The 27,819-nt window shown below is 39.9% G+C and overlaps 1 protein-coding gene across 1 annotated transcript in view; it reads left to right on the top strand.

Annotated features, from left to right (window-relative positions):
* The first annotated feature begins 3,895 nt into the window (after positions 1 to 3,895).
* Positions 3,896 to 27,819, top strand: part of DNAJC15 (DnaJ heat shock protein family (Hsp40) member C15) — a 70,101-nt gene continuing 46,177 nt past the window's right edge. The window contains exon 1 of the mRNA XM_047875220.1: positions 3,896 to 4,031. Within this exon, the coding sequence (XP_047731176.1) occupies positions 3,927 to 4,031 (105 nt within the window). The 5' untranslated portion in view covers positions 3,896 to 3,926. The remainder of the gene's footprint in view (positions 4,032 to 27,819) is intronic.

The raw sequence follows: 27,819 nt of genomic DNA, 5'->3' as shown, positions 1-27,819 counted from the left end.
AGCTGTTTAATATCTGGCCCTCCTCTGGTTATCTGTCCACTCTCATCTATCTATATTCTCTTGTCTATACTTTAAGCTTTAGCAGAACTGAATTACTTGCAGTACCGTTCATACACATTGCTTTCTCATAGCTTGTTCCCCCAAGCCTGTCTCAGTCTTATCAATCCAGCAAATCTGTATTCATTCTCCCATAGTCAGCTTGAACGCTGTCTTCTGTGAATCCTTTCTTCTTTTTTTAGACCCATCTTCCTTTATGCTCGCTGCACTTGCCACACGGGAGAGCCCTCTTTTCTGACCAGACCAGGATAGTGGTTGATGGGTTAATTGAAAAACTAAATAAATCAGGGATCATAACGATAATGACATATGCTTTAAACATTATTATTAATATTTTATTTTATTTTATTTTATTTTATTTTATTTTATTTTATTTTATTTTATTTTATTTTTGGAGAGACAAGGAGAGAGTGCAAGCTGCGGTGAGGGGCAGAGGGGGAGAGAGAGAGAGAGAGAGAGAGAAGAGAGAGAGAGAGAGAGAGAGAGAGGGAATCTCCCTGCTGAGTGTGGAGCCCAACACGGGGCTTGATCCTATGACCCTGGGATCGTGACCTAAGCCTAAATCAAGAGCTGGCTGCTTAACTGACTGAGCCACCCAGGTGCCCCTAAACATTATTTTTTAAAGATCCCTTATAAATCACTATTTCTCACTAAGGAGCTTTCTTCTTCTTCTTCTTCTTCTTCTTCTTCTTCTTCTTCTTTCCTAAGTAACCTCTATGCGCATCGTGAAGCTTGAACTCACCACCCTGAGATCAAGGGTCTCATGCTCTACCAACTGAGCCAGCCAGGCACCCCTCACTAAAGAGCTTTTTCAGACTTTTATTTTTATCCTAAAAGCATCCTTCCTCCCATTGCCTATGAAATTTTGATAACACAACAAACACACACTGTATCTATTCATGTGCTCCGTGTCTATCTTCAGGGTTAAGGCCTTTTATATGGATGTGGGTCCTCTGCCTCAGATTTCTTCCGCATAGATAATCTTCCGATATGATTCCCAATTTGGGTTCCTTTAAAATAGAAGGGGAACAAAACATTTGAGAAACAAACTGAATGTAGAATCATGCTCCATTGTTATGATTCTCACCCCATGCCTACATTTAACAGCATTTTATTTTACTTTATTTTTAAATGTGTATTTAATGCCTATTTTTGAGAGAGAGCAAGAGAGAGCACTAGCGGGGTAGGAGCAGAGAGCGAGGGAGACACAGAATCCTAAACAGGCTCCAGGCTCTGAGCTGTCAGCACAGAACCAGACACAGGGCTTGAACTCACAAACTGTGAGATCATGACTTAAGCAGAAGTCAGACACTTAACTGATTGAGCCACCTAGGCACCCCTATTATTTTATTTTTATTTTTTTAATGTTCATTTATTTATTTTGGTGGGGGAGGGGCAGAGAGAGAATCTGAAGCAGACTCCCCGTTGTCAGCACAGAGCCCAACATCTGGCTGGATCCCACAAACCACATCATGACCTGAGCTGAAATTAAGAGTTGGAGGCTTGGGGCGCCTGGGTGGCTCAGTCGGTTAAGTGTCGGACTTCAGCTCAGGTCAAGATCTCGCGGTCCATGAGTTCGAGCCCAGCATCAGGCTCTGGGCTGATGGCTCAGAGCCTGGAGCCTGCTTCCGATTCTGTGTCTCCCTCTCTCTCTGCCCCTCCCCTCTCTCTGTGCCCCTCCCCCGTTCATGCTCTGTCTCTCTCTGTCTCAAAAATAAATAAAACGTTAAAAAAAAAGAGTTGGAGGCTTAACTGACAGAGCCACCCAGGCACCCCTGAGTTGTTTTTAAAAAAAAATATATATGCATAAGTTGCTTTTTATGAAGTATTTCTAATGCATTTAATTTCATTTTCATAAAAATAAATTTTTCTCTCCCCACACTTACACTTTCTCACTATATATAATGTTTAATCACATTTTATCATTTCAAAGACAGGACAATCACTTGGAGTTCAAACACAATCGCTGGCGGGGGCAGGGGGCATCAGTGAGAAAATACATAGGAAACAAATAGGTGAAAGAAGTAATAAACAGAAAATAGTAACTAACACTTTCATAGAATTTACAAGGCATCCAGAACTGTTTTAAGAGCTTTACAAAAGCCGGGGCACCTGGGTGCCTCAGAGGGATGAGCATCTGACTTGAGCTCAGGTCATGATCTCTCAGTGAGTTCAAGCCCCTTGTTGGGCTCACTGCTCTCAGCAGAGAGCCCACTTCAGATCCTCTGTCTCCCTCTCTCTGCTCCTTCCCCACTTGTGCTCTCTCAAAAACAAATAAAACATTTAAAAAAAAATAAGAGGTTTACAAAACCCATATAATCCTCACCATGGAAGTTCCATTATCATCTCCCATTTTCCTGATGAGGAGACTGAGGCACACAGAGGTCTTTTTTTTTTTTTTTTTTTTTTGCTAAAAGTATTCTTAAGCAACAAATGTTTAAGACATCTTTTACCAAAATGTTTCTAAGATATATTACCAGCACCTGCCTTTCTTTTACAAAGTCTATTGAACATAATGTAACCTGTCTTTGAAATGGTGTAACTAATAAAAACGGGCTGATGAAAATGTAACGTGCCTTCCTTTTCGGGTTTCACAAAAAGCATTCCTTTCCGTTCTCAGGGAAACCAGAGAAGTGAATTTAGCTCAAGACATCTGTGTGAGGCGAGAGGGGACTTAATTGTTCATTTCCACCCTTTCCTTGGGGTTGAGGGTGACCTTAGCAACGAACCAAAAGCTGAGAACTGACAGTCTCTGTGGAAGCTTTTTCTTTAAAATTGGAGTCATCAGACCCTTCTCTGAAGATCCCTGTTAAAAGTGACTATGCCCTCCCATAAATACCAACAGCATTGTGGTAGTAACTGTGTGTAGTATACGGTAACTGCACGTACAAACTGCCTCCATATCCTTCTCTCCTCCCCCCCCCCCCCCCCCCCCCGCCTTTTTTCATTTTATCCTTGCAACTTCCCTGAGTCTGAATGTTGGGCAATGTCATTCCCCTTCCACAGATAAGGAGAGATTTGGAGAGGTAAATGGGTATTGCAGGGACACAAGCCCAGAAAAATGATAGACCATACACTAGAACTCACACCTCTTCCAATGGTTACAAACGGCAAAAGAGGGGCCAAGAGGGTTCAGGAGTTGGAAAACCCTTCACTGGCTTCATCTGTTGGTGACTTTTTGCACCAAAAGGCTTCGCTTAAATATTAATAATAAAATGGATCTTTCTACATCCAAGTCAGCACAAAACCATTTGTGGGGGGTGAGGTTTATTTCCTTGCTTATGTTTCTTCTTTGTAATTTCATCTTAAATATAACCGTCCATGCGGAGCGAAGGGTAGAATACGCAAATTACCACTTCTATTGCTTTCATGGGTTGGAGAATTGCGGCATTAAACAGAAGTATGATCAGTAGTTGGGGGTGGGAAGAAAGGTCTGGTGTGGGTCAGAGACCTATAGGCATTGCGGTTGGAGCCTCCGGGTCTCCCTTGAATAGCAATTTGATGCGAATAACATCAGACCATAGGGTTTAAATCCTGGCCCCTGGTAGGAAGGAGGGTTGGGGAAGAGCCAGCTCCACCACACAATGCCCAAGAGGCCCAACCTTGACTTTGGGCCTCCGAATCTCCGTCAAACAAAAAACCCTACACGTCCTAGGGGGTCTCAGCTCGGAGTCTGACCCCAGGTTTCGCTGGGACAAAACCGTCCCCGCCTGGGTGAGAACGAGATCTTCTGGGGCCACGCCCTCCTTTGGGGCAGCGAGGGGCGGTGCCAACTAAACCCGCGAGTGAACCGCCCTAACTAGTTTGTCCCTGCGGCCGTCTCGTAGGCGACGCCCGGGCGCCCGGAGTTCTCCCCGCCTCCCATTGCCATGGCTGCCGGTGGCGGCGTCGCTCCTGCCGGCGAAGGTCTGCGTTACGCCGAGTATTCGCCGCCGGCGACCAAAAGGGCCGACGCGGACATCGACCACGGACTGGTGAGTCCCGCCGGCCGTTCCCGCCCGTCTCCGGGCCTGCCTGCTGGCACCCCGCGGACTCCTGTAGGCCGTGCGTCACTCCTCACCCCTCTCTCCCTTCCGACGGTGGTAGTCCCGGCGTTCACGTCCTTGTCCCACCCCCTCTTTCGTGCGCCGAGCTGTGCTCGGTGCCGGGCGTGGACGAGTGGGCGTGTGTAGTCTCTTCCCTCGAGGAGCTTACAGTCTTGCGGGGAGATAGACCAGGAGACAGGCAGTTGCAGATACCGCGTGATAAGTACGGTAGGATGGATTCGCCGATCACCCATCATCCTAGGTAGGATGGATTCACCTATCGCCTAGAGTGGACCCCACTCCAGCCTTGCGGGGCTAAGGGGTGAAGTCAGAGGAGGCTTCTTGGAGAAAGACGGTTAAAAACTAAGATCTGAAGAATGAGTGGCAGATAACTAACTCAGCGAAGAGGAAAAAGTGTTTCAGGCACCAGTAGTAGTGTCTACAGAGTCGTAAGCCAGAGAAACAGGGCCCAGTTGGAAATTGCAAGTGGTTTCTTCAGGCTAAAATGCAGAGCTGGGAAAAGTAAGTGTCCAGTAGAAGCGTAATGCAAGCCGCATACAGATCTTTAAGTTTTCTGTAGCCATTTTTAAAACGTGAAAAACAGGTGAAGTTAATTTAATTATCTTTTTCATGTTTATTTTTGAGAGAGAGAGAGAGAGAGAGCGGGGGAGGGGCAGAGAGAGAGGGAGACACAGAATCAGAAGTAGGCTCAAGGCTCTGAGCTGTCAACACAGAGCCTGATAGGGGGCTCACAAACCGGGAGATCATGACCTGAGCGGAAGTCGGATGTTTAACCGACTGAGCTACCCAGGTGCCCCAGGTGAATTTAGTTTTAACAACGTATTTTATTTAGCCCCGTGTATCCACGTTGATATTTTGACATGTAATCAATATAAAATTGTTGAGGTATTTTTTATTTGTATCCTTTTTTTATTGTACCAAGTCGTTGAAATCCAGTGTGTGTTTTACAGTAATGGCACATCTTACCTGAGACTAGCCACATTTCAAGCGCTCAGCCACATGTAGCTAGTGGCTACATTATTAATCCGTGCAGTTGCCAGATATAAGTGGGGGCTAGAACATGCGAAGTATCTGATAAAACACGTGAACAAGTTAGGATATCCTGAGGGCAGTGATACCATTTTGATGAGCTTTAAGCAGAGAAGTGACAGGTTTGGCTGTTGTAGGGTGCTCTCAGGCTTTGTGTAAGAAGAGTTGAAGAAGTCTAGAAACATGGCTGTTTTGTTTCTTTTTCACGTGGCATTCCATGCTGTGCCAGCCTGCCGTGATGTAGACCTTGCCTTTAGATGCACAGCACTTAACTGTCCCATACCCTTTGTTGACTACTGTACTGTGACATTTTTTATGTTGACCTGTCATTTTCCTGTATTTTTCTAAGTTTCCTAAGAGCAGGACTGGGGATTTTCTTCTAGTAACCGCTCACTTTGTGGGCACTCAGTTATCCTTACTTGATTAACTGATACATTTCTGGAGCGGTCAGATTGGGCTTGCCTGGGAAGGTTTCCGGAAGCAATGTGTTTTCATTCAGACACTTCTTGAATACTGCTAGGTACCAGTTATTATTCCAAGGCCTTGGGATAGGTGAGTAAACAAAACAGGTGAAAGTTTGAAGTAGTAAGCTCTGAGCTCTTGCTTGTTTGAGTCATTTCATACTACAACCTTGGGAGGAAGGTTCTTTTTCTCATTTAAGAAATGAGATTCAGAAAGTGGTAAGTAGGGGCCCCTGGGTGGCTCAGTCGGTTAAGCGTCCGACTTCAGCTCAGGTCGTGATCTCACGGTTTGTGAGTTTGAGTCCCGCGTCGGGCTTTGTGCTGACAGCTCAGAGCCTGGAGCCCGCTTCAGATTCTGTGTCTGCCCCTCCCCTGCTCATGCTCTGTCTCTCTCTGTCTCAAAAATAAATAAAAACATTAAAAAAAAAAAAAAAGGTGGTAACTTACCCAGGATCATTGTCATAATAAGTAAGGGGCAGACCTAGGATTCCCTCTACCCTTCCACCGTGACTTGCTGACTTCTTAGAAATAAGGCTTTTTGAGGGTAATATTCAGTCTGTGATGTAGACCGGGTAAGTTCTTAGGTAGAGGAATCTCTTTATGGAGCATTGTAGAAATCTCAGTACTGGACCGACTTGCAAGGCAGTTGGCAGCTCTGGTATTTTGAAGATAGAAGTAATATTGGTGATCTTTCACATCTGTAGGTACTTCATTTGGAAGAGGGTATGTGTAGAATTTAAGATATCAGTTAGATGTCTTCAGTAGTCCAGGCACATGAAGGCTAAAGTGTGGGCCAGTGATTCTAAAGTGATTCCTGTCCTACCTAGTGCCCCCTTTTTTATAATAAATATTTTGTAAAGTCTTCTGTAATATCCTAAAATGATCATCATAGACAATGAAATATACTCATAAAAATAACTTTTAAAAGTCAACGCAGTGCAGGGCACCTGGGTGGCTCAGTTGGTTAAGTGGCATCTGACTCTTGTTTTCAGATTAGGTCATGATTGCACAGGTTCATGAGATCAAGCCCCGCGTGGGACTCTGCACTGACATCACAGAGCCTGCTTGGGATTCGGTCTTCGCTCTCTCTCCCTCCTTCCCTCCCTCCCCCTCTCTCAAAATAAATCAATTAAAAAAAAAAAAACAACAACCAATGTAGTGCTTTAACTGAAACATAAAGGTGAAATATTTTATTAGAAAATAACAGGTTTGCTATTTAGGTATGTAAATGCTCAGACATGATTATATTAGAAGATAAAATGAAGTAATCAATTGCTGGCATATTGCAAAGAATCACTATGAATGTGACAACTATAAATGCAGACTGATTTCACATGCATTCTGGCATTTCAGATACCGTAAGGGCCATCATCATTGACAAACTGATTTTTCCCAAATTTGTTAACAATGTTTGGTAAAATTTTGAACACAACAAAGTGGATACTTCCCTCAATTTACATAAATAATAGTTGCACTTCTGAAAAATTTGGTCTTCTTTAAAACAGCACAAAAATGGGGCGCCTGGGTGGCTCAGTCGGTTGAGCCTCCGACTTCGGCTCAGGTCACGATCTCGCGGTCCGTGAGTTCGAGCCCCGCGTCGGCCTCTGGGCTGATTCCCAAAGAGTAAGTGTTAGGAAAAAAGAAACAACCCAGGAGTGGGACATATGGGTAATCTTAGGAAATAAAATAGTAAAAAATAAAATATCAAGGAGTTGAAGAAGAAATTTTTTACATTGTTTCTTAAAAAGATCCAATTTATTTTAAAGTTGTTGAAATATACTAAAGCAGCTGTAGATGTTAAATAACTCTTTCTCAGGTAAACTTCCCTTTAGAGACTAGGAATTAATGTGCAATAACCAGTTTAGGAGATTAAAAAGATAAAAATAGAGGCAAAAATACCCGTGTCATACCTTGAATAAAATAGTAGCTTAAAATTAATTCTTTAATAGAGGTCATGGTCAGATTTTGCTTTGTAGCAAAACTGATTCTTATGAAAAAGTAGAGAAGAAACTTGAATGTTAGGAAGAGAATATTACCAGTTTTTAAAGCATTTTGAAAAAAACCCGGTTTGTATGAAATGATAGCCTTCAGTTTTCAGTACTTTCCCAAAAAGCGTAACTCCTAGTGTCAGTAGCATAGCGTAACATGTAATTAGCCACATACACATTTCAGTATAGGCCAGCTTGGAAACGAAAACCTATCAAACATGTAAGTCATTAACTACTTACTACCAAAACAAATCACTTCTAGTATTTTTCAATGCAATTTGATTTAAAATGTTTACCTTGAAGCTTCCCTTTGAAGAAATCACATGACTTACATATTGTATATCCATATTTTTAATTTTATCTGATTTTTTCCCTCACTGTTATCATAAGCGAGGTTAACTTTATATGATAAGAGGAGGCTGAAATCTAAGCTCCATGGGCAGGGACTTTGCTTGCTGTCTGTGTTTTTCCAGCATTTATAATGGTGCCTGATATGTGATAAGCTTTCCAAAAAGAAATTGCTGAATGAATAAATGTTATTCTGGAATGGGAAGGAATGAGAACTATTCTCTCAGTGAATGGAGTTAATAAGAATTTCCACTTGTCTCACCACTGAGTCCTACAAACAAAAATACAAACTTCAGCTGCCTAAAATGTAGCTTATTATGTTCTCTCCCCATACGAGCTGATTCTCTTCTTTCCCCTATCATGAACAATGCCATTATCAATTCTGGTTTCTTCTCTATCTCCAGGTTTCTTCTGTTAGTCCGTTATCCTGATCTCTGATTTCTTTCTCTGACCTTGCCACTGCTATTCTGTTAGTCTTTATCATCTCTCCCCTGGCCTATTGTAATAGCCTTTAAAAAGCAGTCCTCTTGGCTTCTGGTACTTTATCCTTTTTAAACTTCACACTACCATCAGTTATTTTTATAACCTTTTTATAAGTGTACCATGGTCCAAACTTTCCTCAGGGTGGTATACAGGGCTTTCTATCAACTGACCCCCAAACAACTTACCCCAACCCTATTTTCCATTCCCCACACTGCACTGTACCCTGTGCTCTGACTTCACTTGGTATGGTTTTCTCCTCTGTCTGAAATTCTTTGCCTGGCAAACTCCTGTTCATTTTGTGAGACTCAGGTTACTGATGTGAAGCCTTGCCTGACTCAAGTTCCCTCTCCCTAGTAATGTTTCCTCTTGTGTACTTCCTCAGAAAGTTGTACAGTTTTTTGAAATATTTCATATATCAAAATTATTCATTGTTGGGGTGCTAGGGTGGCTCAGTCAGTTAAGCATCCGACTCTTGATTTTGGCTCAGGTCATGACCTCACAGTTTGAGTTCAAGCCCTGTGTCGGACTCTATGCTGACAGTGCAGAGCCTGCTTGGGATTCTCTCTCTCCCTCTCTTTCTATGCCCCTTCTCTCTGCATGTGCACTCTCTCTCTCAAAATACATAAACTTTAAAAAGTTACTCATCTTTGTATAACCACCCAGGCTGTGAAGTCTTCTGAGCAAGAACTTTTTTATGCTTCTGTGATTGCACTGTAATTGACCCAGGGTAGTCACTTAATTGTTTATTAAATGAACAGCTATTAACTGTATTACTGTTGAGTGACTTAAACATGAATGTTTGATTCTGACATTGATGGATGTGTTTTTTCTGTAGGATTTCTCCTTTATGTTAGCCTCTGAGGAAGAACAGGAGTCTTTGTGTTACTTAGCACCAGGCCTGGTGCATGCTGAGTAAATGTTTGTATATGTATATGGTAAATGCTAAATAAATATTTGTGGTATGAGTGAATAGTCTCCATCTTTACTCTCTGCATCGCCAGTTCTGCCTCTTCCTGAGGCAGAATGATTTTTTTCCTTCTTAATTTCCCACTGGTACAGCTATTGTCTATCTTGAACTTAAGTGTTATAGTCTCCATAGAAGTTTCAGCATTTTATAACACTTTCAGGCAACTTATATTTATTGAGAAGGTTATTTACTGCTTATGCTGTTTTGGAAGAATAAAATGCCTTAGGGAATTAGTAAACAAATTTCATGCTCTTTTTCCCCTCCCCCAGCAGTGGCAGTTGTGATGGAGTGAGCTGTTTTCCCAATTTTCAGAAATACTTGGATTCATAGTAGTGGAACATTTAAATTTTTTGGTTTGTTTGGTTTTTTTTGTTTGTTTTCTGCTGAAGATTTGAAATTAGGTGACAGTAACAGATACCAGACTTGACCCACTTGTTGATTTGCTGGTATTTAAATAGTGCTTCTCCTTTTTGAAATATGTCTTCTAAACTAAGATTAGATAGCCTTCATAGGCAGGGACCAAGTTTTAAGGATCCTCATTCTCTCAGCTCTCAACATAGTACCAGTAACCTGGTTACTGCTCCATAAATTTTTATTGAATGTTTAAATTAGCAATTGAATGAAAACAACTGGATAGGAAAAAAATAGAAGATGAGAGAAATGTTTTATAGAATTATGAACTGATAGCCCTAAGGAGTAAAAAAGAGTAAGATAAATGAGACTCTCTTGTTTCACTTTTTAATGGTAAAGAGAGGGCTAAAATATAAGTAATAGTATGTGTAGTCAGAGTATACATAATACTCTGACTTCTGATGTGCTTTTCTAGGTTTTGGTAATTTTATTGCTTATTAACCTCCAATAACACAGTCTCCAACTCTGTTTTTAAAGTTTGTCAATTCAGTTTAATTAAAAAAATTTTGGGGGCACCTGGGTGGCTCAGTCGGTTAAGCGTCCGACTTCAGCTCAGGTCACAATCTCGTGGTCCGTGAGTTCAAGCCCCGCGTCGGGCTCTGGGCTGATGGCTCAGAGGCTGGAGCCTGCTTCCGATTCTGTGTCTCCCTCTCTCTGCCCCTCCTCCATTCATGCTCTCTCTCTGTCTCAAAAATAAATAAACGTTAAAAAAAAAAATTAAAAAAAAATTTTTTTTGAACACCAAATATATGGAAGCTATATACTAGATGTCTGTGGGGAGGATGTGGATAAACCAGGATTGCCACTCTCAAGGACGGATGTCAGCAAATTTATTTTGTAGAGGGCTAAATAGTATTTTAGGCTTTGCAGGCCATAGGGTCTCTACTACACTACTGAACTCTGCCATCGTAAAGCAAAAAGTAGCCATAGATAATCCATAAATGTGGCTGTATTCCAAAAAAAACTATTCCAATAAAACTTTATTTTATTTATCCAACAAAATAGTTGGAGGGCCGCATTTGGCCTGTGGGCTTTAAGTTTGCCTGTCACTGCTCGAGAAGGTAAATTGGATCAAATTTAAATACCTAATGCAAGACCGATTGTATTAAGTGCTGTCCTACTTTAAAACTCCTAGAAGAGAAAACATGGGCAGCAATTTCTTTGATATTGGCCTTAGCAACATGTTTTAGATATGTCTCTTCGGGCAAGAGAGACAAAAGCAAAACTACCTAAATGTGAGATACGGAGTCCCATTTTATTAGGTAAAGTACTCTGAGGCTAAGTGCTGTAGTAAGTACAAAGATGAATCAAACATGGGTTTCTCCTCAAGAGTGTTGAAAAATATCTCATTTTTCAAGAGAAGCTAGAAAGAGAGAAAACCAACTGTAGCTTATATTAAGGGGGGAAAAATAAGGGAAAATATGTTGGGATAAGATTGTGGATATACCTGAGTGGCAGGTTAAGGAACAAGTACCTTATCTATAGGCTGTTGCAGTTTTGTAGGAGCTGTGTGATCAGTAGTGGGCTTCAGGAAGATAAAGCCTAGGGCATTGTTCAAGAAGGGTAGAGGATAGAGAAGGAGAAGAGGGCAAGACCAGTTAAGATTGTATTACAGTGGACAGTCCTCTGGAGTCTAGAAGCCGTAATGGCAGCTGTAATAGTGGTGGTAGCTAAATGTTTTGTACCAGGTATTAGGCTAGTTCTTTAAATGCATGAACCAATTTAATGCATGTAATAACCCTGTGAAACGTAGATACTGTTATAATCCCCCACTGATGGATGAACGAATCAAAGCTTAAAGCAGTGAAATAATTTGCCCAGGGCCACACAGTTGATGTGTGGATGAGCTCCAAAGGTGTTCTGCTTTATTCTTTTCTTTTTAATGTTTATTTATTTTTGAGAGAGAGCCAGAGCATGAGCAGGAGGGGGGCAGAGAGCGAGGGAGACACAGAATCCGAAACAGTCTCCAGGCTCTGAGCTGTCAGCACCGAGCCCGACATGAGGCTCGAACTCAGGAGCTGCAAGATCGTGACATGAGCCGAAGTCGGTCGCTTAACCGACTGAGCCGCCCAGGCACCCCGGAATTCTGCTTTCTCTACTCTGCTTTTACTCCAAATATATTCCATCCCCATTGCCCTTCAACCTGTCTGTGTCCTCAAGGTCTAACTAGGAAAACAGACATATTTAAATTATGTAAAGCAAAGGAAATGGAATGTAGAGAGTTGGTTTTACAGGTGAAGAGTTGTTGAGAAGATGGGATTGTGAGGCAGTGCAGAGGCTGAGAACAGGAAAAAGCCACTAGCGCTCTCCGGCTGCAGGGTCAAAAGGAGGAGGTGTTTTCATAACCACTGTTCTGTAACTAGACAGTGGGGGTCTGTGCAGGAGGGAGCTGGAGCCTCGGGACACGGCTGCTGCGAGAGCTGCTGCTACAAGGCAGAGGAAAAGGGAGAAATACCGTGGACTTCCCTTTTTTCCCACCCTCCTGTCTCCCACCATTGAGCCCCATTCATCAGACTCAACTGGAGCCGGGTGACACAGGAGCCTGCAGGACTCAGCTCTCCTCCCAAAAGAACAGAGTAGGGAAAAGCCGGGAAATGGACCAGTGAATGCAAACAGGTCTGGGACCAACACACTCACTTTTATCTATTTTCAGCTGTAAGGTGATTTGAATTTCACAGATGTGAGAAATTTGAAAGCATAGTCTCCTACAAGCAGTGTTACCAAACACTAGTTTATAAATGGTGGGCATTCCCTTAGCCCACAGGTCTATGTAACTCACAGCGTAAGACAGAGTATTTCAGGAACTCCATTTTCACTGTCTTATGTGCTCTGAATGTTATCTAAATGCTGTTAGGGATTCAATAAACATTATTAGCTCTCGTGAAAATCTAATCACATATAACATTTTTTTTCTTTTAAAATTAGATGTTTTTTCAACTACAGTTTTAGATTTACAGAAAAGTGAGAAGAGAGCACACAGAATCTCCATGTACCGACACTCAGTTTCCCCTTTTAACATCTTGTGTTAGTATGGTACATTTCTTGTAATTAACAAACGATTGTTGCTTCATACATTATTAACCAGAGTCCCTACTTTATTCAGAATCTCTTGGTTTTTACCTACAGCCCTTCTAATGTATTCCAGGATCTCATCCAGGAGATCACATTACATGTAGTTTTCATGTCTCTTTTGGCTCCTCTTGGCCGACAGTTTCTCAGACTTGCCTTGTTTTTGACGCGCCTGACAGATTTGAGGAATGCTATTCCGATATTTTGTAGTGCCCCTCCACTGGAATTTGTCCATATGGAAGGCACGTACTAGAAACATGATTTCTCACTATTTAGGTTCTCCTTGAACTAATCTGATGACGTGGCATTTGTCTGGTTTCTCCACTGTAAAGTTAGCTGTTTTTTCCCCTTAACCTTCCCCTACTGGACTTTTTGCAAGGAAGTCACTGTGTATGGCCTACATTTAAGGAGTAGGGAGTTATGCTTCCCCTCCTTGAGGGTGGAGTTCTTTATGAAAGTATTTGGAATTTTTCTGAACAGGAGATTTGTCTCTTCTTCCCCATTTATTTATTTATTCCATCATGTATTTATATCGGCCTGGATTCATGGATATTTATACTTTGGGTTATAACAGTATTGTTTATTTTGTTGTTTAAATTATTCTTCCTTCGGCCTTGGTATCTCTTTCAGTTGGTTCCCATATACCTTTGACATACCCCATTATTGCGGAGTTTTTTTGAGCACTTCCTTACTTCTGGCACTATAAGGCGTTCTAGGCTTATTTTGTATATTTCTTGCTCCTGTCCTAGAATCAGCCATTTCTCTAAGAAGCCTTGTGTGTATAACATTTTATCTCGTGGGAAACTTCATTCTGGGTCACAACTCTGGATCCTAATAGTTTCATTTTTATCCTCTTACCCAACTTGTCCCCATTTTCCTTATCTTCCTCTTGTGTAGCTGATGAAGTATGATAGTAAAAGATTTCCTTGTCTTGGAGTAAGTGGCTTTGCTTTTAGTCCACTAGAGAATGTGGCATTTCTCCTACAGCTTCAGCAATACACTTTTTTGCTTTGTTGGTTTGGCTTTATTTTTGTTTTTCAATATCTGCCGACAGAGAGTGTCAGGGGATTGTGAAATCAGAGAGAGAGAGAGAGAGAGAGAGAGAGAGAGAGAGAGATTCATCAGTTGTTCTGTATTTATCATTATATTTCAAGTTTGTTATAGTTTTACCAGGTCAGTGAACAGAAGTGCCTATGTCCAGGGATATGGTAAAATATCACATATTCCTCTACGTAATTTATTATGGTCTTCCAGAGAATAATTCCACTTCCTTCTGGTATCTCTGGAATTTCACAATAACTATCATCACCATCACAACTGAAAAAATAGTTTTGGGGGTGCCTGGGTGGCTCAGTCAGTTAAAACGTCTGACTTCTGCTCGGGTCATACTCTCCTGGTTTGTTAGTTCGAGCCCACATCCGACTTCTGCTGTCAGCGCACGGCCCACTTTGGATCTTCTGTCCTCCTCTCTCTACCCCTTCCCCCGTCATGCTGTCTCTCTCCCTCAAAAATAAATAAACATTAAAAAATTAGTTTTGTATAGCAGGCATATAGAACTGAGGAGATAAGAACTAAGCCAGCCATGAAATCAGTTACAGATGGTACTACAAACAGCACTTTTCCCCTCAAATACTGCCTACATACAATGATGTTACAGTTTTATTCACCAAAAACTTTATTACTATATAGTATTTAATAATATTTCTAAATATACGGTTTTTGTAAAATTAGTAGATTTTTAAAGAGTAGATTTATTTATTTATTTTTTTTAGAGAGAGAGAACATGAGCAGGGGAGAGGCACAGAGGGAGGGAGAGAGAGAGGAGAGAATCTTTTATTTTTATTTATTTTTTTATTTTAAAGAGAGAGCATGCAAGTAGGGGAGAGAGGCAGATGGAGAGAGAGAATCTTAAGCAGGCTCCACACTCAGCATGGAGTCTGATGCAGGGCTCGATCCTACAACCCTGCAATCATGACCTGAGCTGAAATCAAGAGTCAGACACTCAACTGACACCCCTTTTCCAATGTGTGGCTTGAACTCATGACCCTGAGATCAAGACCTGAGCTGAGGTCAAGAGTCGGACGCTTAAGTGACTGAGCCACCCAGGCACCCCTGTGAAGAATTTTAAATAGAAGTTTTAAAAAAGGCTCTGAATTGATACCCAGTTTGTATATTCCTTTAACTGATTCAGGGTAGCCCGTTTCAGCCTTTCCCTCCATTCTAGAAAACTTGTACTATTCTATTTAAACTACATGGAATATCATGTAGTTTAGAACTGTTGACTCATTCATTCTCATTTCTAAGTGTCAACACATCTATTTCTTTTTTTTTAATTTTTAAAAAATATTTATTTTTGAGAGAGAGAGACAGAGAGAGAGAGAGAGAGAGAGAGAGAGAGAGAGAGAGAGAAGGGTAGGGGCAGAGAGAGAGGGAGACACAGAATCTGAAGCAGGCTCCAGGCTCTGAGCTGTCAGCACAGAGCCCAATGCAGGGCTTGAACTCAAAAACCGTGAGATCATGACCTGAGCTAAAGTTGGATGCTTAACCAACTGAGCCACCCAGGTGCCCCTAACACATCTATTTCTGATACTAAAGTTGTCTATATTGGTATCATAGAGTTTTTGACTCTGAGATTTTGTAGAGGATTACTTTTTCACTTTTGGGGGCGCCTGGGCATCTGACTTCAGCTCAGGTTGTGATCTCATATTTCGTGAGTTTGAGCCCTGTGTTGGGCTCTGTGCTAACAGCTCAGAGCCTGGAGCCTGCTTCGGATTCTGTGTCTCCCTCTCTCTCTGTCTCCCCCCCCCCCCCCCCCTCACACTCTGTCTCTCTCAAAAATAAACATTAAAAATAAATAAAGGAGTTGTGTTTTTTTTAATTCACTTTTGGCCAGTACAAGTTTTTTCCAGATTTGTTTGCCCCAAAACACTGCCTCTTAATCTTTTCAAATGTAAGTTCTTTTATAAAATGAAAAATTTCATACCTGTCTCCTCCTGCTTCCATAATATTAGTAATATTTTCTATTTTTATTCATTGCATGTATGAAAAGAAGATAAAACTGTATGATATGCATGAAGGTACTGACTGCATGATGTGCATGCAAATGGTTAAGGAGGAAGTAAACTAACAGTTAATGTCTGCTAAGTGCCAAACACTGTGATTACATTGTCTCATTTCTCATCGTAACCCTGTGAAGTTAGATGCTACTTTTCTTACATATAAGAAAACCGAGGACCAAAGAGTTCTCAAGGTCATATAGCTAGTAAGTGGCAGGACTAGAATATGAAACCAATTTTGACTTTGGAAGTCCTTGACTTTTTCACTAAATTATATTGCTGCTTCATCATTTAGATATCGGAAATTGATGAAATCCAACTCTAAGAAATGATTTATAGCCCTGATATTTGTGGTAATTTTCAGAGTCTTCAGATGCTTCAAGATAGTTTAAAATTCTTAAACCTTGAAGCAGAGTTAATTTTATCTCACCTTAACTCAGAAAGGAAGAAAAGAATACTGTGTAATGAAATTTAAGCTGTGAGTATTACCACTCTAAGAAATTGTTGCCTAAAGTAAAATAGGTTCTTGTAAGGGTGTAAAAGTAGCTTTTAGAAAGTGGCATGATTTGCCAAGCAAGAAGAATAAGCAAAGCTACAGAGTGTTGCAGGTAAGGTGTACATCAGGTGTAATCTAAGGGAGTTTAGGGAGTACTTGCCCAGGGCCTCTAAAGTCAGTGTAATAAAAGCTTGTAGGAGTACATGATAGAGAAGAGGCCAGCTAGAGATTCAGCAAGATCATTTTTATGCTCAGGGTGCAAACTTAAGTGCAAGGATAAAAAGGGAGATGCCAGAGATCATTGCATTTGTTTTTATTGGAGAGTGCCAGGAAGAATTTGTTTTTAAAGTTTATTTGTAAGTAGATAGGTCAGTGCATGTTTCACATATGCACTAATTTATTTAATTATCCCCTGTTGTTGGGTATTCTAATTGTTTCCAACTTTTTATATTATGAATAGTGCAGTTATAAATATTCTCATATATAAGTTTTTATGCACCTCTCTGATTATTTTCTTAGTGTAATTTTTTCTAATTGTAGTTAGCCTAGTGTCTTGCATATATTTAAGGCTGTTGATTCCTATGCTGAAATTACTTTCAAGACAGATTGTCCCAATTTGCATTCGCAGCATCAGTTCATGAGATTGTTCATTGAGTTACTCCCTCAACAACTTGTAAGACTTTCAGTTGTTGGCTAAATTGTGTGCCTTTCATTAGTACTGGTCTTTATACTGAAAGAATGACAGAGTGCCACATGTTCCCATCCAGAAGAAAAGTTGAAGGAAATATGAGTAATTCCACTTATTTGCTTATTGAAGTGGTCAGTTTTATCCGCTTCCATACTTAAAAACTGAATGATTTTATATTAAATGTGAGAGTATTGAAAATACAACTTATTGGGAATGGGTGAGGGAATATAAAATTTTGTGAAAAAATAGGGAATTATGAGGAGTAAGGGCATCAAGGACTGGTGCTAGAATCTAGTTTGGCATGAAATAATTAAATGACATTATGTTCTCTAGGTCATTAAAAAACTAATAAATAGGATAAGACATTATAAGGTGTTTGTGAATGGGTGTTGAAGTCAGATAGGGATGTTTCATTGCCTATGAGCTCACAATGGAAAGATTGATGAATTATTATAATCTTTTAAAAGAGCATGGCAATAATTTAATTTTTTTTAATGTTTATTATTTTTGGGAGAAATAGAGAGACAGAGTGCAAACAGGAGAGGGGCAGAGAGAAAGGGAGACACAGAATCCAAAGCAGGCTTCAGGCTCAGAGTTATCAGCACAGAGCCCAAGGCGGGGCTCGAACCCATAAAACACGAGCCGAAGTTGGATGCTTAACCGACTGAGCCACCCAGGTGCCCCATTTAAAAAAAAAAAATTTTTTTAATGTTTATTATTTATTTTTGAGAGAAGTCGAGTGCAAGCAGGAGAGGGCATGGCAATAATTTTGAATTGTTGCTTGAAGACATAGGGTCTGGTCTGGAATTAGGATACTTGTATTTTAGCCCAGGTGAAGACACTAATGACCAATGCTAAACCTTGGACAAGGAATGTCACTTTTTAGGACATCAGTGTCTTCCTCTATAAAATGTGGGTTTTTCTATGTAATTCCTTTCAGCTCTATGATTGTGACATTGACTTACTGTATTAGTCAGAAACGACAACAAAACATTGGACACCCTATGGAAGCTGTTGGAAATAAAGCAAAACAGAAACATATCTTTTTGTATAAAAGTATGGTGTCTCTGTATCTAGAATAATTTGTGTATTTCTGTTTGTACCTTTTAAAACAGTCAAATAGAAATGGAAATTTTCCAGGGGTGCCTGGGTGGCTCAGTGAGTAAAGTGTCCGACTTCGGCTCAGGTCATGATCTTACAGTTTGTGGGTTTGAGCCCCACATCAGGTTCTGGGCTGACAGCTCAGAGCCTGGAAGCTGCTTCAGATTCTGTGTTTTCTCTCTCTCTGCCCATCCCCCGCTTGTGCTCTGTCTCTCTTGCTCTCAAAAATAAATAATAAACATGAAAAAAACATTTTTATTTTTTCCTTTTTTAATGTTTGTTTGTTTGTTTATTTTCAATATATGAAATTTATTGTCAAATTGGTTTCCATACAACACCCAGTGCTCATCTCAAAAGATGCCCTCCTCAGTACCCATTACCCACCCTCCCCTCCCTCCCACCCCCCATCAACCCTCAGTTTGTTCTCAGTTGATAAAAACATTTTTAAAGAGAAATGGAAACTTTCCAGAAAGAGATGTATTGAGGGGAGAAGTATGTATTGAGTGTGGAGGTGTGGGGAAGGGAAAGCTCATTTGAAGAAAGGCGAAATTTGTTTAGAACTGTAATTCAAGGATAGTTTAGAACTCTTAATTCAGGACATCACTGGACATGGAAATAATTTAATAAAAGTACAGTAATAAAATGGTAAAGGATATCCATTGGGTAAAAAAGTCTCTGTCCTCCAAATTTTAGAAAACAGAACTGAGGCTACTCCTTAAACATAAAAGAGATCAATTTAGGGCCAGCAAATTAAATAGCAGTGATGAACAAGTTAAAGTAACTCTTAGACCTAAATGAACCTTGAAGTGCCCAGAAGACCCAGCTTTTGAGAAGAGGTATATCTGAAGCTTCAGATCAAAGAACACATTTCAGAAGTTGTATTTATAGATTTGATGTGTTTAACATCAAGAGCTACAAAGGAAGAATACAGAGCCTATGATAGTTATTACTTTTTAATAGGTATTTTCCAAATGCTGTGGTTATTTTTCAGTATCATTCTGAGTTAGCTTTCTGATCAGAATTTTGCTTCAAAAATCTTGTCTGTTTTTGGTCTGTCTGCTTAATCTTGAGATGATTCCATATTGTTAAATAGATGGAAGGTTGACTTTATGTTTTATGAGTTGTCTGATCTAATCTGTTTAAAATATTCCATAGGTAACTAGTCTAATCTGTATTTAACATTTTATAGATATTTAATATATTCTATAGATGATCCCTGCCCTCTATCACACATACACATTCACTTGGGATGACCAAAGGTCACAATGAGTTAAGGGCAGAACCCTAGTCAGAAGTCAGGTTTCCCAGCTTCTAACCTTTATTTTGTCCCTATACTTTCCCTTTTTCCTCTTTGGCCTAACCTTGACTGTGTCCTTCAGCTTTATCTGGACTCTTCTCAGAAGCCATCTATTGCCCAGAAGCAGAGTACTCAATCAGCTGGCCATCTGTCTGTCTAACCATCTGTCCCCATATACATCCATCCTGTCAACTAACTACTAGCTTATTTAGCCCATACTATATTTTGGGAATATAAAGATGAATAAAGCCTACTTTTTGCTCTCTAGACGCTCATGATTTAGTAAGGGAGACAATTCTGGGATCACAATGGAGAAATAAACTGGGAGATAGAGAGGTGGTATTGATGTTGGAATAGGGGAGATTCCAATGGCATTGATTTCTTTCATATTTGAGAGTTTACTTGATCTTGCTGCCTGTCTAGAGTAGTTCCATTTTTCTTCTTTCCTGTTTAGTAGCTGAAAAGCCATGTTCGCAACACTCTTCTCTGTTAGGGATAAGGATTGATCATATCACCTTTTCGTGAAGGGTGGTGACATAGAAGGGCAGGGACTAGTGGAGTCAGTGAGGCTAGTGGGGATATGACTCAGGTACCTCTGCTCCCTTGCTCACAGCCAGCAGCTTCAGAGGAGAGAGAACTTATTTTGATAAAAAGTGCCGTGTTCCGGATACAGGGTTGGGACCAGCTCCTACGGAAAATGTGTAAGAGTAGGTACAGGTTTCTTATTGGCAGCCTCTGTCAAATATCTGCAAAAGCCCTCTTTCAGCCTCTCAATTCCATTGCTCCCTACTACATCAACGAAAATGAAATAAAGATATTAAAATGAAGTCTTCCCCTCTCAAGTTATATCTAGTGTTAAAGTGAAAGTTTTCACAAAATTTCTAATTCCAATTACTATATGATTATAATTTTATACGCATAGAATAGTTTTTAGTTAGTGCATCCTTGTTCCGAAATTTACCGATGAACTGTGTTAACACTAGCAAAGTATGTGTACTAGATTATTCTTAGCGCTCTGGTTATCTCAGTATAATTGTATAAAGCGGTGGATCTTAACTTCGATGTTCCCACATATTAATATAGCAACACGAGAAAATGGATGGGGTTTACAACCATGTGCTTTTGCAAGTAGCCTAGAGCATGCTTTATATGTGGTCCATAATCTGACTTAAAATCTGAGCCTAAGAATGGAAGTGTCCTATGCGTCAACTTTTGAGAATCACTGACAACTAGTATTAGCATACCTTTATTGTCCAAGAAGTATTTCTAGCTAAAAATCTAGTAAGTTTTTTGTTGTTGTTGTTTTGTTTTGTTTTGTTTTGTTTATTTTTGGGACAGAGAGAGACAGAGCATGAACGGGGGAGGGGCAGAGAGAGAGGGAGACACAGAATCGGAAACAGGCTCCAGGCTCTGAGCCATCAGCCCAGAGCCTGACGCGGGGCTCGAACTCCCGGACCGCGAGATCGTGACCTGGCTGAAGTCGGACGCTTAACCGACTGTGCCACCCAGGCGCCCCAAAATCTAGTAAGTTTTAAAAGGAATTAAATATACTTATGGATAAATAAAATAATGAAAGCAAACTAGTAAAATTTGAAGGCATGCATGGTTTAAGATTGTGAATCAGTTTGTAACCTTTGTGAGGTCATCTTACTGATCTGTTTCTCTATCCCTACTGCAGTGTCTGGTCTGTAGTAGGCACCCATATTAAATGTTTAAATGTTGATGTAATTAGTGAATAATATATGAATCAAGGGCATATGCCTAAAAGCTTTATTTTCTGGTTCTAAAGCAGAAATCTGTATCAGTCAGGATTTTCCAGAAAACAGAACCAAGTAGTATGTATTATTTATCTATTTATTTATTTTGATGATTTGGCTTAAATAGTTATGTGGACTGGCAAGTCTAAAATTTGTAGGGCGGGCCTGCAGGCTGGAAACTTTCAGACAGCAGCTTATTCTTGAGGCAGAATTTCTGCTTCCTTAGGGAAACCTCAGTTTTGTTCTTAGTGCCTTTCAGTTGATTGTGTGAGGCCCACCAATATTATCAAAGATAAATCTCTTTAAAGATAATATGCACTAGCCACAGGTATGAAATACCTACACAATAGTGTTTAAATGACTGACGTAGCCAAATGGACATATGAAATGAACCATTACAGTGTCTTTAGGTTTAAGGACATGAAACCAAATGTACAGCCTGGTTTGGCAAACCTGTGATGAGCCCAGGAGCTCTTTGTGCTCTCTGAGGCATCCAGGGCTAGGTTGATACTGGGGCAGGATTTTGACAAGCTATGTTGAATGTGAACAAAGAAAGCTGCTTATCTTATTAGGAAAAGGGGAGATAAGGTTTACATCAGTGGGTCACTGAAGAAATGCAAACTAGTACTTTAAGACTATTCTTAAGAAATCACTATTTACAGCAAGGATTTCAGTTTGGGGATTTTAATTATATTAGAAAGTGGAGAAATACTCAATTGGGCCATGCCTGAGCTTTGTTTCTTAACTATGTTTGACTTTTGGCTTTGTTTTGTTTTATTTTGCTTTGTTTTTGTTTTGCCCTTTTATGTACTGTCTAGTCTTGTATAAATTAATGCTTGTCTATAGTTAAAAATAAATTGAGTGACTTAAATTTTTTTAATGTTTTTATTTTATTTATTTTTAACGTTTATTTATTTTTGAGACAGAGGGAGACAGAGCATGAATGGGAAGGGTCAGAGAGAGAGGGAGACACAGAATCTGAAACAGGCTCCAGGTTTTGAGCTGTCAGCACAGAGCCCTATGCAGGGCTTGAACTCACGGACTGTGAGATCATGACCTGAGCCGAAGTCGGACACTCAACTGACTGAGCCACCCAGGCGCCCCAAAATATGTTTTTATTTTAGTTTTGAGAGAGAGAGAGAGAGGAAAGGAGGGTCAGAGAGAGAGGGAGACACAGAATCTGAAGCAGGCTCCAGGCTCTGAGCTCTCAGCACAGAGCCGGATGCGGGTCTCGAACCTGTGAACCGCGAGATCATGACCTGAGCTGAAGTTGGATGCTTACCCAACTGAGCCACCCATGTGCCCCTCAAGTGACCTTAAAGTGGAGGAAATACAGATGTAGTCAGTTTTGCCTTCACTTTTTACGTAATTTAAGATTTTCAGGGGAGGGGCGCCTGGGTGGCGCAGTCGGCTAAGCGTCCGACTTCAGCCAGGTCACGATCTCGCGGTCCGTGAGTTCGAGCCCCGCGTCGGGCTCTGGGCTGATGGCTCGGGGCCTGGAGCCTGTTTCCCATTCTGTGTCTCCCTCTCTCTCTGCCCCTCCCCCGTTCATGCTCTGTCTCTCTCTGTCCCAAAAATAAATAAACGTTGGAAAAAAAAAAATTAAAAAAAAAAAAAAAAAAAAAAAAAGATTTTCAGGGGAATTGGTATTTTGAGAGAGGTTCAAGTGTGTTTGTTTTTGGCAATGGCTGGTAAAGGCAGGTAGATTAATGTGGACTAGTCCAATTTAGATATGATAGTCTGTGAAATTCATGCCAGCTTGAAGATTTTAGGGAAGGGTAATTGTAAAAATTATCTTCCTAATGTCATTTTATCATGTCTGACATTTTTTCTTGAATGTCAATTCTCTTCCTCTCTTTCTTTTGATCTGAATGTGCAATACTTTTCTTTCCCAAATTCTGCTGATTTGCCAGCAGTCTTTCTTGTTTCCTCTCTTTTTTCTTTTCCACTTATGTTGTCTAAATTCAAAGAGCTTTCTTTGTAGAAATTGAACCAAATAATAAGGCAGCATAAAACTCTGAGTTCAGCAGAAAGTGATTTGCTTGTGATTAACCCTTGAGAATTGAGAGTCACTGCAAGATAACAAAGAAAGAGTGTTTTTTGATACAACCTGCTCATTCTTCTTTTCCAATCGTAGACGAGACCTTTTTTTTTTTTTCTCTCCAGTTGTTATGAATTCACATACTGCTTTGGTTGGGCTTTATGCATTATACTTATCATGGCATGGCTTTAGAAAAATAAGTACCGAAAGAGAGCTTATGGCCTCCCTTTCCTCTGACTGCAGTCCTGTCACAGACTTTACTCTCAGCAAAAAGGGAACTCATTTTCCAGTTGTTTAAGGCAAATAACCTTGACATCTCTTCTTACCCCCCAGCTTTATTGAGGTATAATTGACACATAAAAATTGTTTACATGTAAGGTATACATGCAATTTGATACACATTGCGAAATGATTACCACAATCAAACTAATTAACACATACATCACCTCACATTGTGTGTGTGGATATGTCTGGTGAGACACTCAAAGACCTACTCTTAGCAAAGTCAAGTGTAAAACTTAACTCATCTTATAACTAAAAATTTGACCAACATCACCCCCATTTCTCCTACCCCCAGCCTGGCAATCACTGTTCTACTCTGCTTCTGTGAGATCTTACAGTTTTGTCTTTCTGTGTCTGGCTTATTTCACTTTGCATAATGCCCTTAAGGCCCATCCACGTTGTTGCAAATGTTAGAATTTCCTTCTTTTTTGTGGGTGAATAATATCCCTTGTATATATACATATTTTCTTTATCCATTCATCTGTCAGTAGACACAGTCTCTCAACAAATCTTAATGCCTTTATCTTGAAAGTATATCCAGAATCTGACCCCCGCCCCCCTCCGTCTCTGTCACTAATCACTTTGGTCCCAGCAACCATTATCTCTTGGATATTTTAATAGGCTCCTAACGCATCTCCATACCTATGGCTTTGACATTCTATTCTTAACGTGACAACTAGTGGTCATTTTACAGTTCTAACTAAGATAATGTTAGGCCTCTTCTCAAAACAATCAAGTCTCCTATCACTCAGAGAGAAATTAAAGTTTTTATGTTGATCCTTAAGGCCTGACATGAGCTGTTCCCCATGTTATCTTCTGATCTCATTACCTTTTTCCTCCCACTTGTGCTCTGTGTACCCTGGCCTTCTGGGTATTCCTCAGGCACATTAGGTATATCCCTGCTTTGGGGCCTTCAAACTTGTTCCACCTGCCCAGTGATCTATCTTCCTTAAATAATGGCATGGCTTCTTGACTTCCTTCAGTTTTATTTTTGTTTTTTTCCAAAAATCACGTTTTCAGTGAATCTTTCCCTGCTTATTCTATCTAAATTTGCTGTTCTCAGTATATAAATACACATCCTTGTCTTTACCTGCTTAATATTCTCCATAGCACATAACACTTTCTATTGTCTCTTTTCCTGATTTATATTGTTTAATGTCTATTTCTTGTGCTAAAATGTAGCTTCAGAAGGATAAGGATTTTGTCTGATAAATCATCAGGACTTAGAATTGTGACTGGCATATAATATCGTAGGCACTCACTGAGTATTTATTGAAATCAGTCAACCAGTCAGAGATGAGAGATGGCCTCCAAATAGCTACTTGAAAAATATCTAACTCTTTTATTGGGAGTTTCTTTATTTTTCTTTGTATAACAACTCAATCATTTCTTCATGTTTTCCTATATGGACCTGTGGATTATTTTCACTTACGTAATGAAGTTTACTGACGTACGACTTTTTACTTCATTTTCTTGGTCATCCATGAGACTTTTGGATATGTATTTATCTGGTCCAGGATGTTTAGAGACATGATTATGTGTTATTTTCTTAATTAAATGTGACTGTCCTTGTCCATTATATTTTCCTATTTTGAATAAAATTCTATTCAGTAGCAGACACCACTGTAGTACACAAATCATACAAACTCCAAAAGGCATCTGGATAGTGGGGAACCTTCTTAAGGTCATTTTTATCTCATTATACAAGTTTTTGAAAACCTATTATGTACTGGATACTTCGTCAGATTTTGGAAATGCAAAGAGATAAATAGTCCCTACTTCCAGAAAGCTCACCTTTTAGGAGGGGTTGAAGTAGACAGATAAAACCATTATTAATAATGTATCGTGTATTATAATAGATCTGTTAAATACTGTGAGAGCACTAGTGAGGGCACTAAAGAGGTTTGCTTGGGTGAGGAGGTGAATGGGGAAAGCTTCATTGGGAGATGACTTAAAGCTATTTGTTGAGGAATAAGTAGGGATTTTCCAGGTGGACTGAGCAGAGAGGAATAGAAAGGAGTAAAAGTAAAGAAGGACTAGCAGAGATCTGCTATTGTTTGCACAGTGTGCTGGTCATTTTTTATAATCTTGTCTCATAAATCATTTTGAGCATCCTATGACGTAGGCATTCACATTGCCATTTTATTGATGAGGAAATGGGCCCAGACAGATCAGCTTAGGGTAACAGAACTGGTAAATGTTGGTTTGGATTTTGAACCTGATTAACTTTGAAGCCCATGTTTATACATTCAGGAGTGGAATGTATGGATAATCAGGGTGGAAGATTGAGAGAGTTCATACCTGCTGCATGGATGAAAAACATGAATGAAGTCATATATAAAAAGTAAATATTTAGGGGCGCCTGGATGGCGCAGTCGGTTAAGCGTCCGACTTCAGCCAGGTCACGATCTCGCGGTCGGTGAGTTCGAGCCCCGCGTCAGGCTCTGGGCTGATGGCTCGGAGCCTGTTTCCGATTCTGTGTCTCCCTCTCTCTCTGCCCCTCCCCCATTCATGTTCTGTCTCTCTCTGTCCCAAAAATAAATAAAAAACGTTGAAAAAAAAATTAAAAAAAAATATTTAGAATAGTAAAGGCAAAGAGGAATGGTATGAATTTGGGTTGAGGATGATGATGATACTGAACAGATTTGAAGGTCAGCAGACATCAGAAGCCATAATTTTCTACTGATGCCATTTAGTGTGAACATAAAACTTTTCTTCAGCCAGACTTAGCAGTCTAGGGAAAAGATTGTCTATGGTAACTCTCTAACCATTTTGAAACCAATCAATGATTTCATTGAGAAGTTACCATTCATTGGTTTCTGCATATGCTATTATGCATATGCCTGGACATTTTAAAATTTAAAATATTCATACTTTGTGTATGGTCAAAGGTAATGCTTTATGAAAAGTGAAAACTGCTTTGTGGCATTTTTCACAGATATAATCTAAAATTGTCATGAATTTTTAAGACTTAATTAAATACCATTGGCCAATATCACATACATTTGTTATGTGTATACATATAGTCTTTGTTTTCCATGGTGACCATAATGAAATTGTTAAGAGCTGAATTTCCAAATTTGGTGCAAGTAGAATATTTTCTGTTTTCCTTATATATAGACCACTGTTCCCAAACACTAGTCTGGACCGGTTGTAAAGAATTAGTTGGTGGAATTTTTAACTGATTTGTAACTGATTTCTTTCTTAGGTGAACATTTTCCCCCCCAAGTTTTAATTTAAATTCCAGTTAGTTAACATATGGTGTAATATTAGTTTCAGGTGTAGATTTTAGTGATTCATCACTTACATACAACACCTGGTGCTCATCACAAGTGCCGTCCTTAATCCCCATCACCTATTTAACCCATCCCCTTGCTCATCTCCCTTCCAGTAACCCTCAGTTTGTTCTGTATAGTTAACAGTCTGTTTCTTGGTTTGCCTCTCTCCTTTCCCATGTTCATTTTTTTAAAAGTTTGTTTGTTTGTTTGTTTGTTTTTTGAGAAGGCATGAGTGCACAATCAGGGGAGGGGCAGAGAGAGAGCGGGAGACACAGAATCCAAAGCAGGCTCAGCACAGAGCTGTCAACACAGAGCCTGACGCTGGACTCACACTCAGGAACCGGGAGATCATGACTTGAGCCGAAGTAGATGCTTAACTGACTAAGCCATCCAGGTGCTCACTGCCCAGGTTCATTCGTTTTTTTTCTTAAATTCCACATAAATTAAATTATATGGTATTTGTATTTCTTATATGTGCACATTTTTATAGAAAGATCAGCTTCTTTAAGTATGTGCTAGCCTAATTTTGTACAGAAAAGAAAAATGTATCTAAGAATTTATTTAGATCTTCTGTATACCTAGAAAATAATAGCTGCTTTTCAAACCCATGTACATCTGAATCTTCAGAGAAAATGTTTCAAAACTAAAACTTGCACAAGGCGGCTTTGTGGATATTTCTAAAAACAATAACAAAAATCCTTGTATAGCATCCATATTTACCATCTTATCTCTCCTATGTATGTATGACACCTGTGACAGTTGTAGCTAAGTCCGAGTACAGTTGTATACACATATTTCTTTTCAGTTTTTCATTTTATTTTATTTTTTATTTTTATTTTTAAAAAAGATTTTTAACGTTTATTTTTGAGACAGAGAGAGACAGAGCATGAATGGGGAGGGTCAGAGAGAAGGAAACACAGAATCTGAAATAGGCTCCAGGCTCCGAGCTGTCAGCACAGAGCCT

Source organism: Prionailurus viverrinus, chromosome A1 (genome assembly GCF_022837055.1).
Source record: "Prionailurus viverrinus isolate Anna chromosome A1, UM_Priviv_1.0, whole genome shotgun sequence".
Taxonomy (NCBI): domain Eukaryota; kingdom Metazoa; phylum Chordata; class Mammalia; order Carnivora; family Felidae; genus Prionailurus; species Prionailurus viverrinus.
This window is presented reverse-complemented; position numbering and strand designations above follow the sequence as displayed.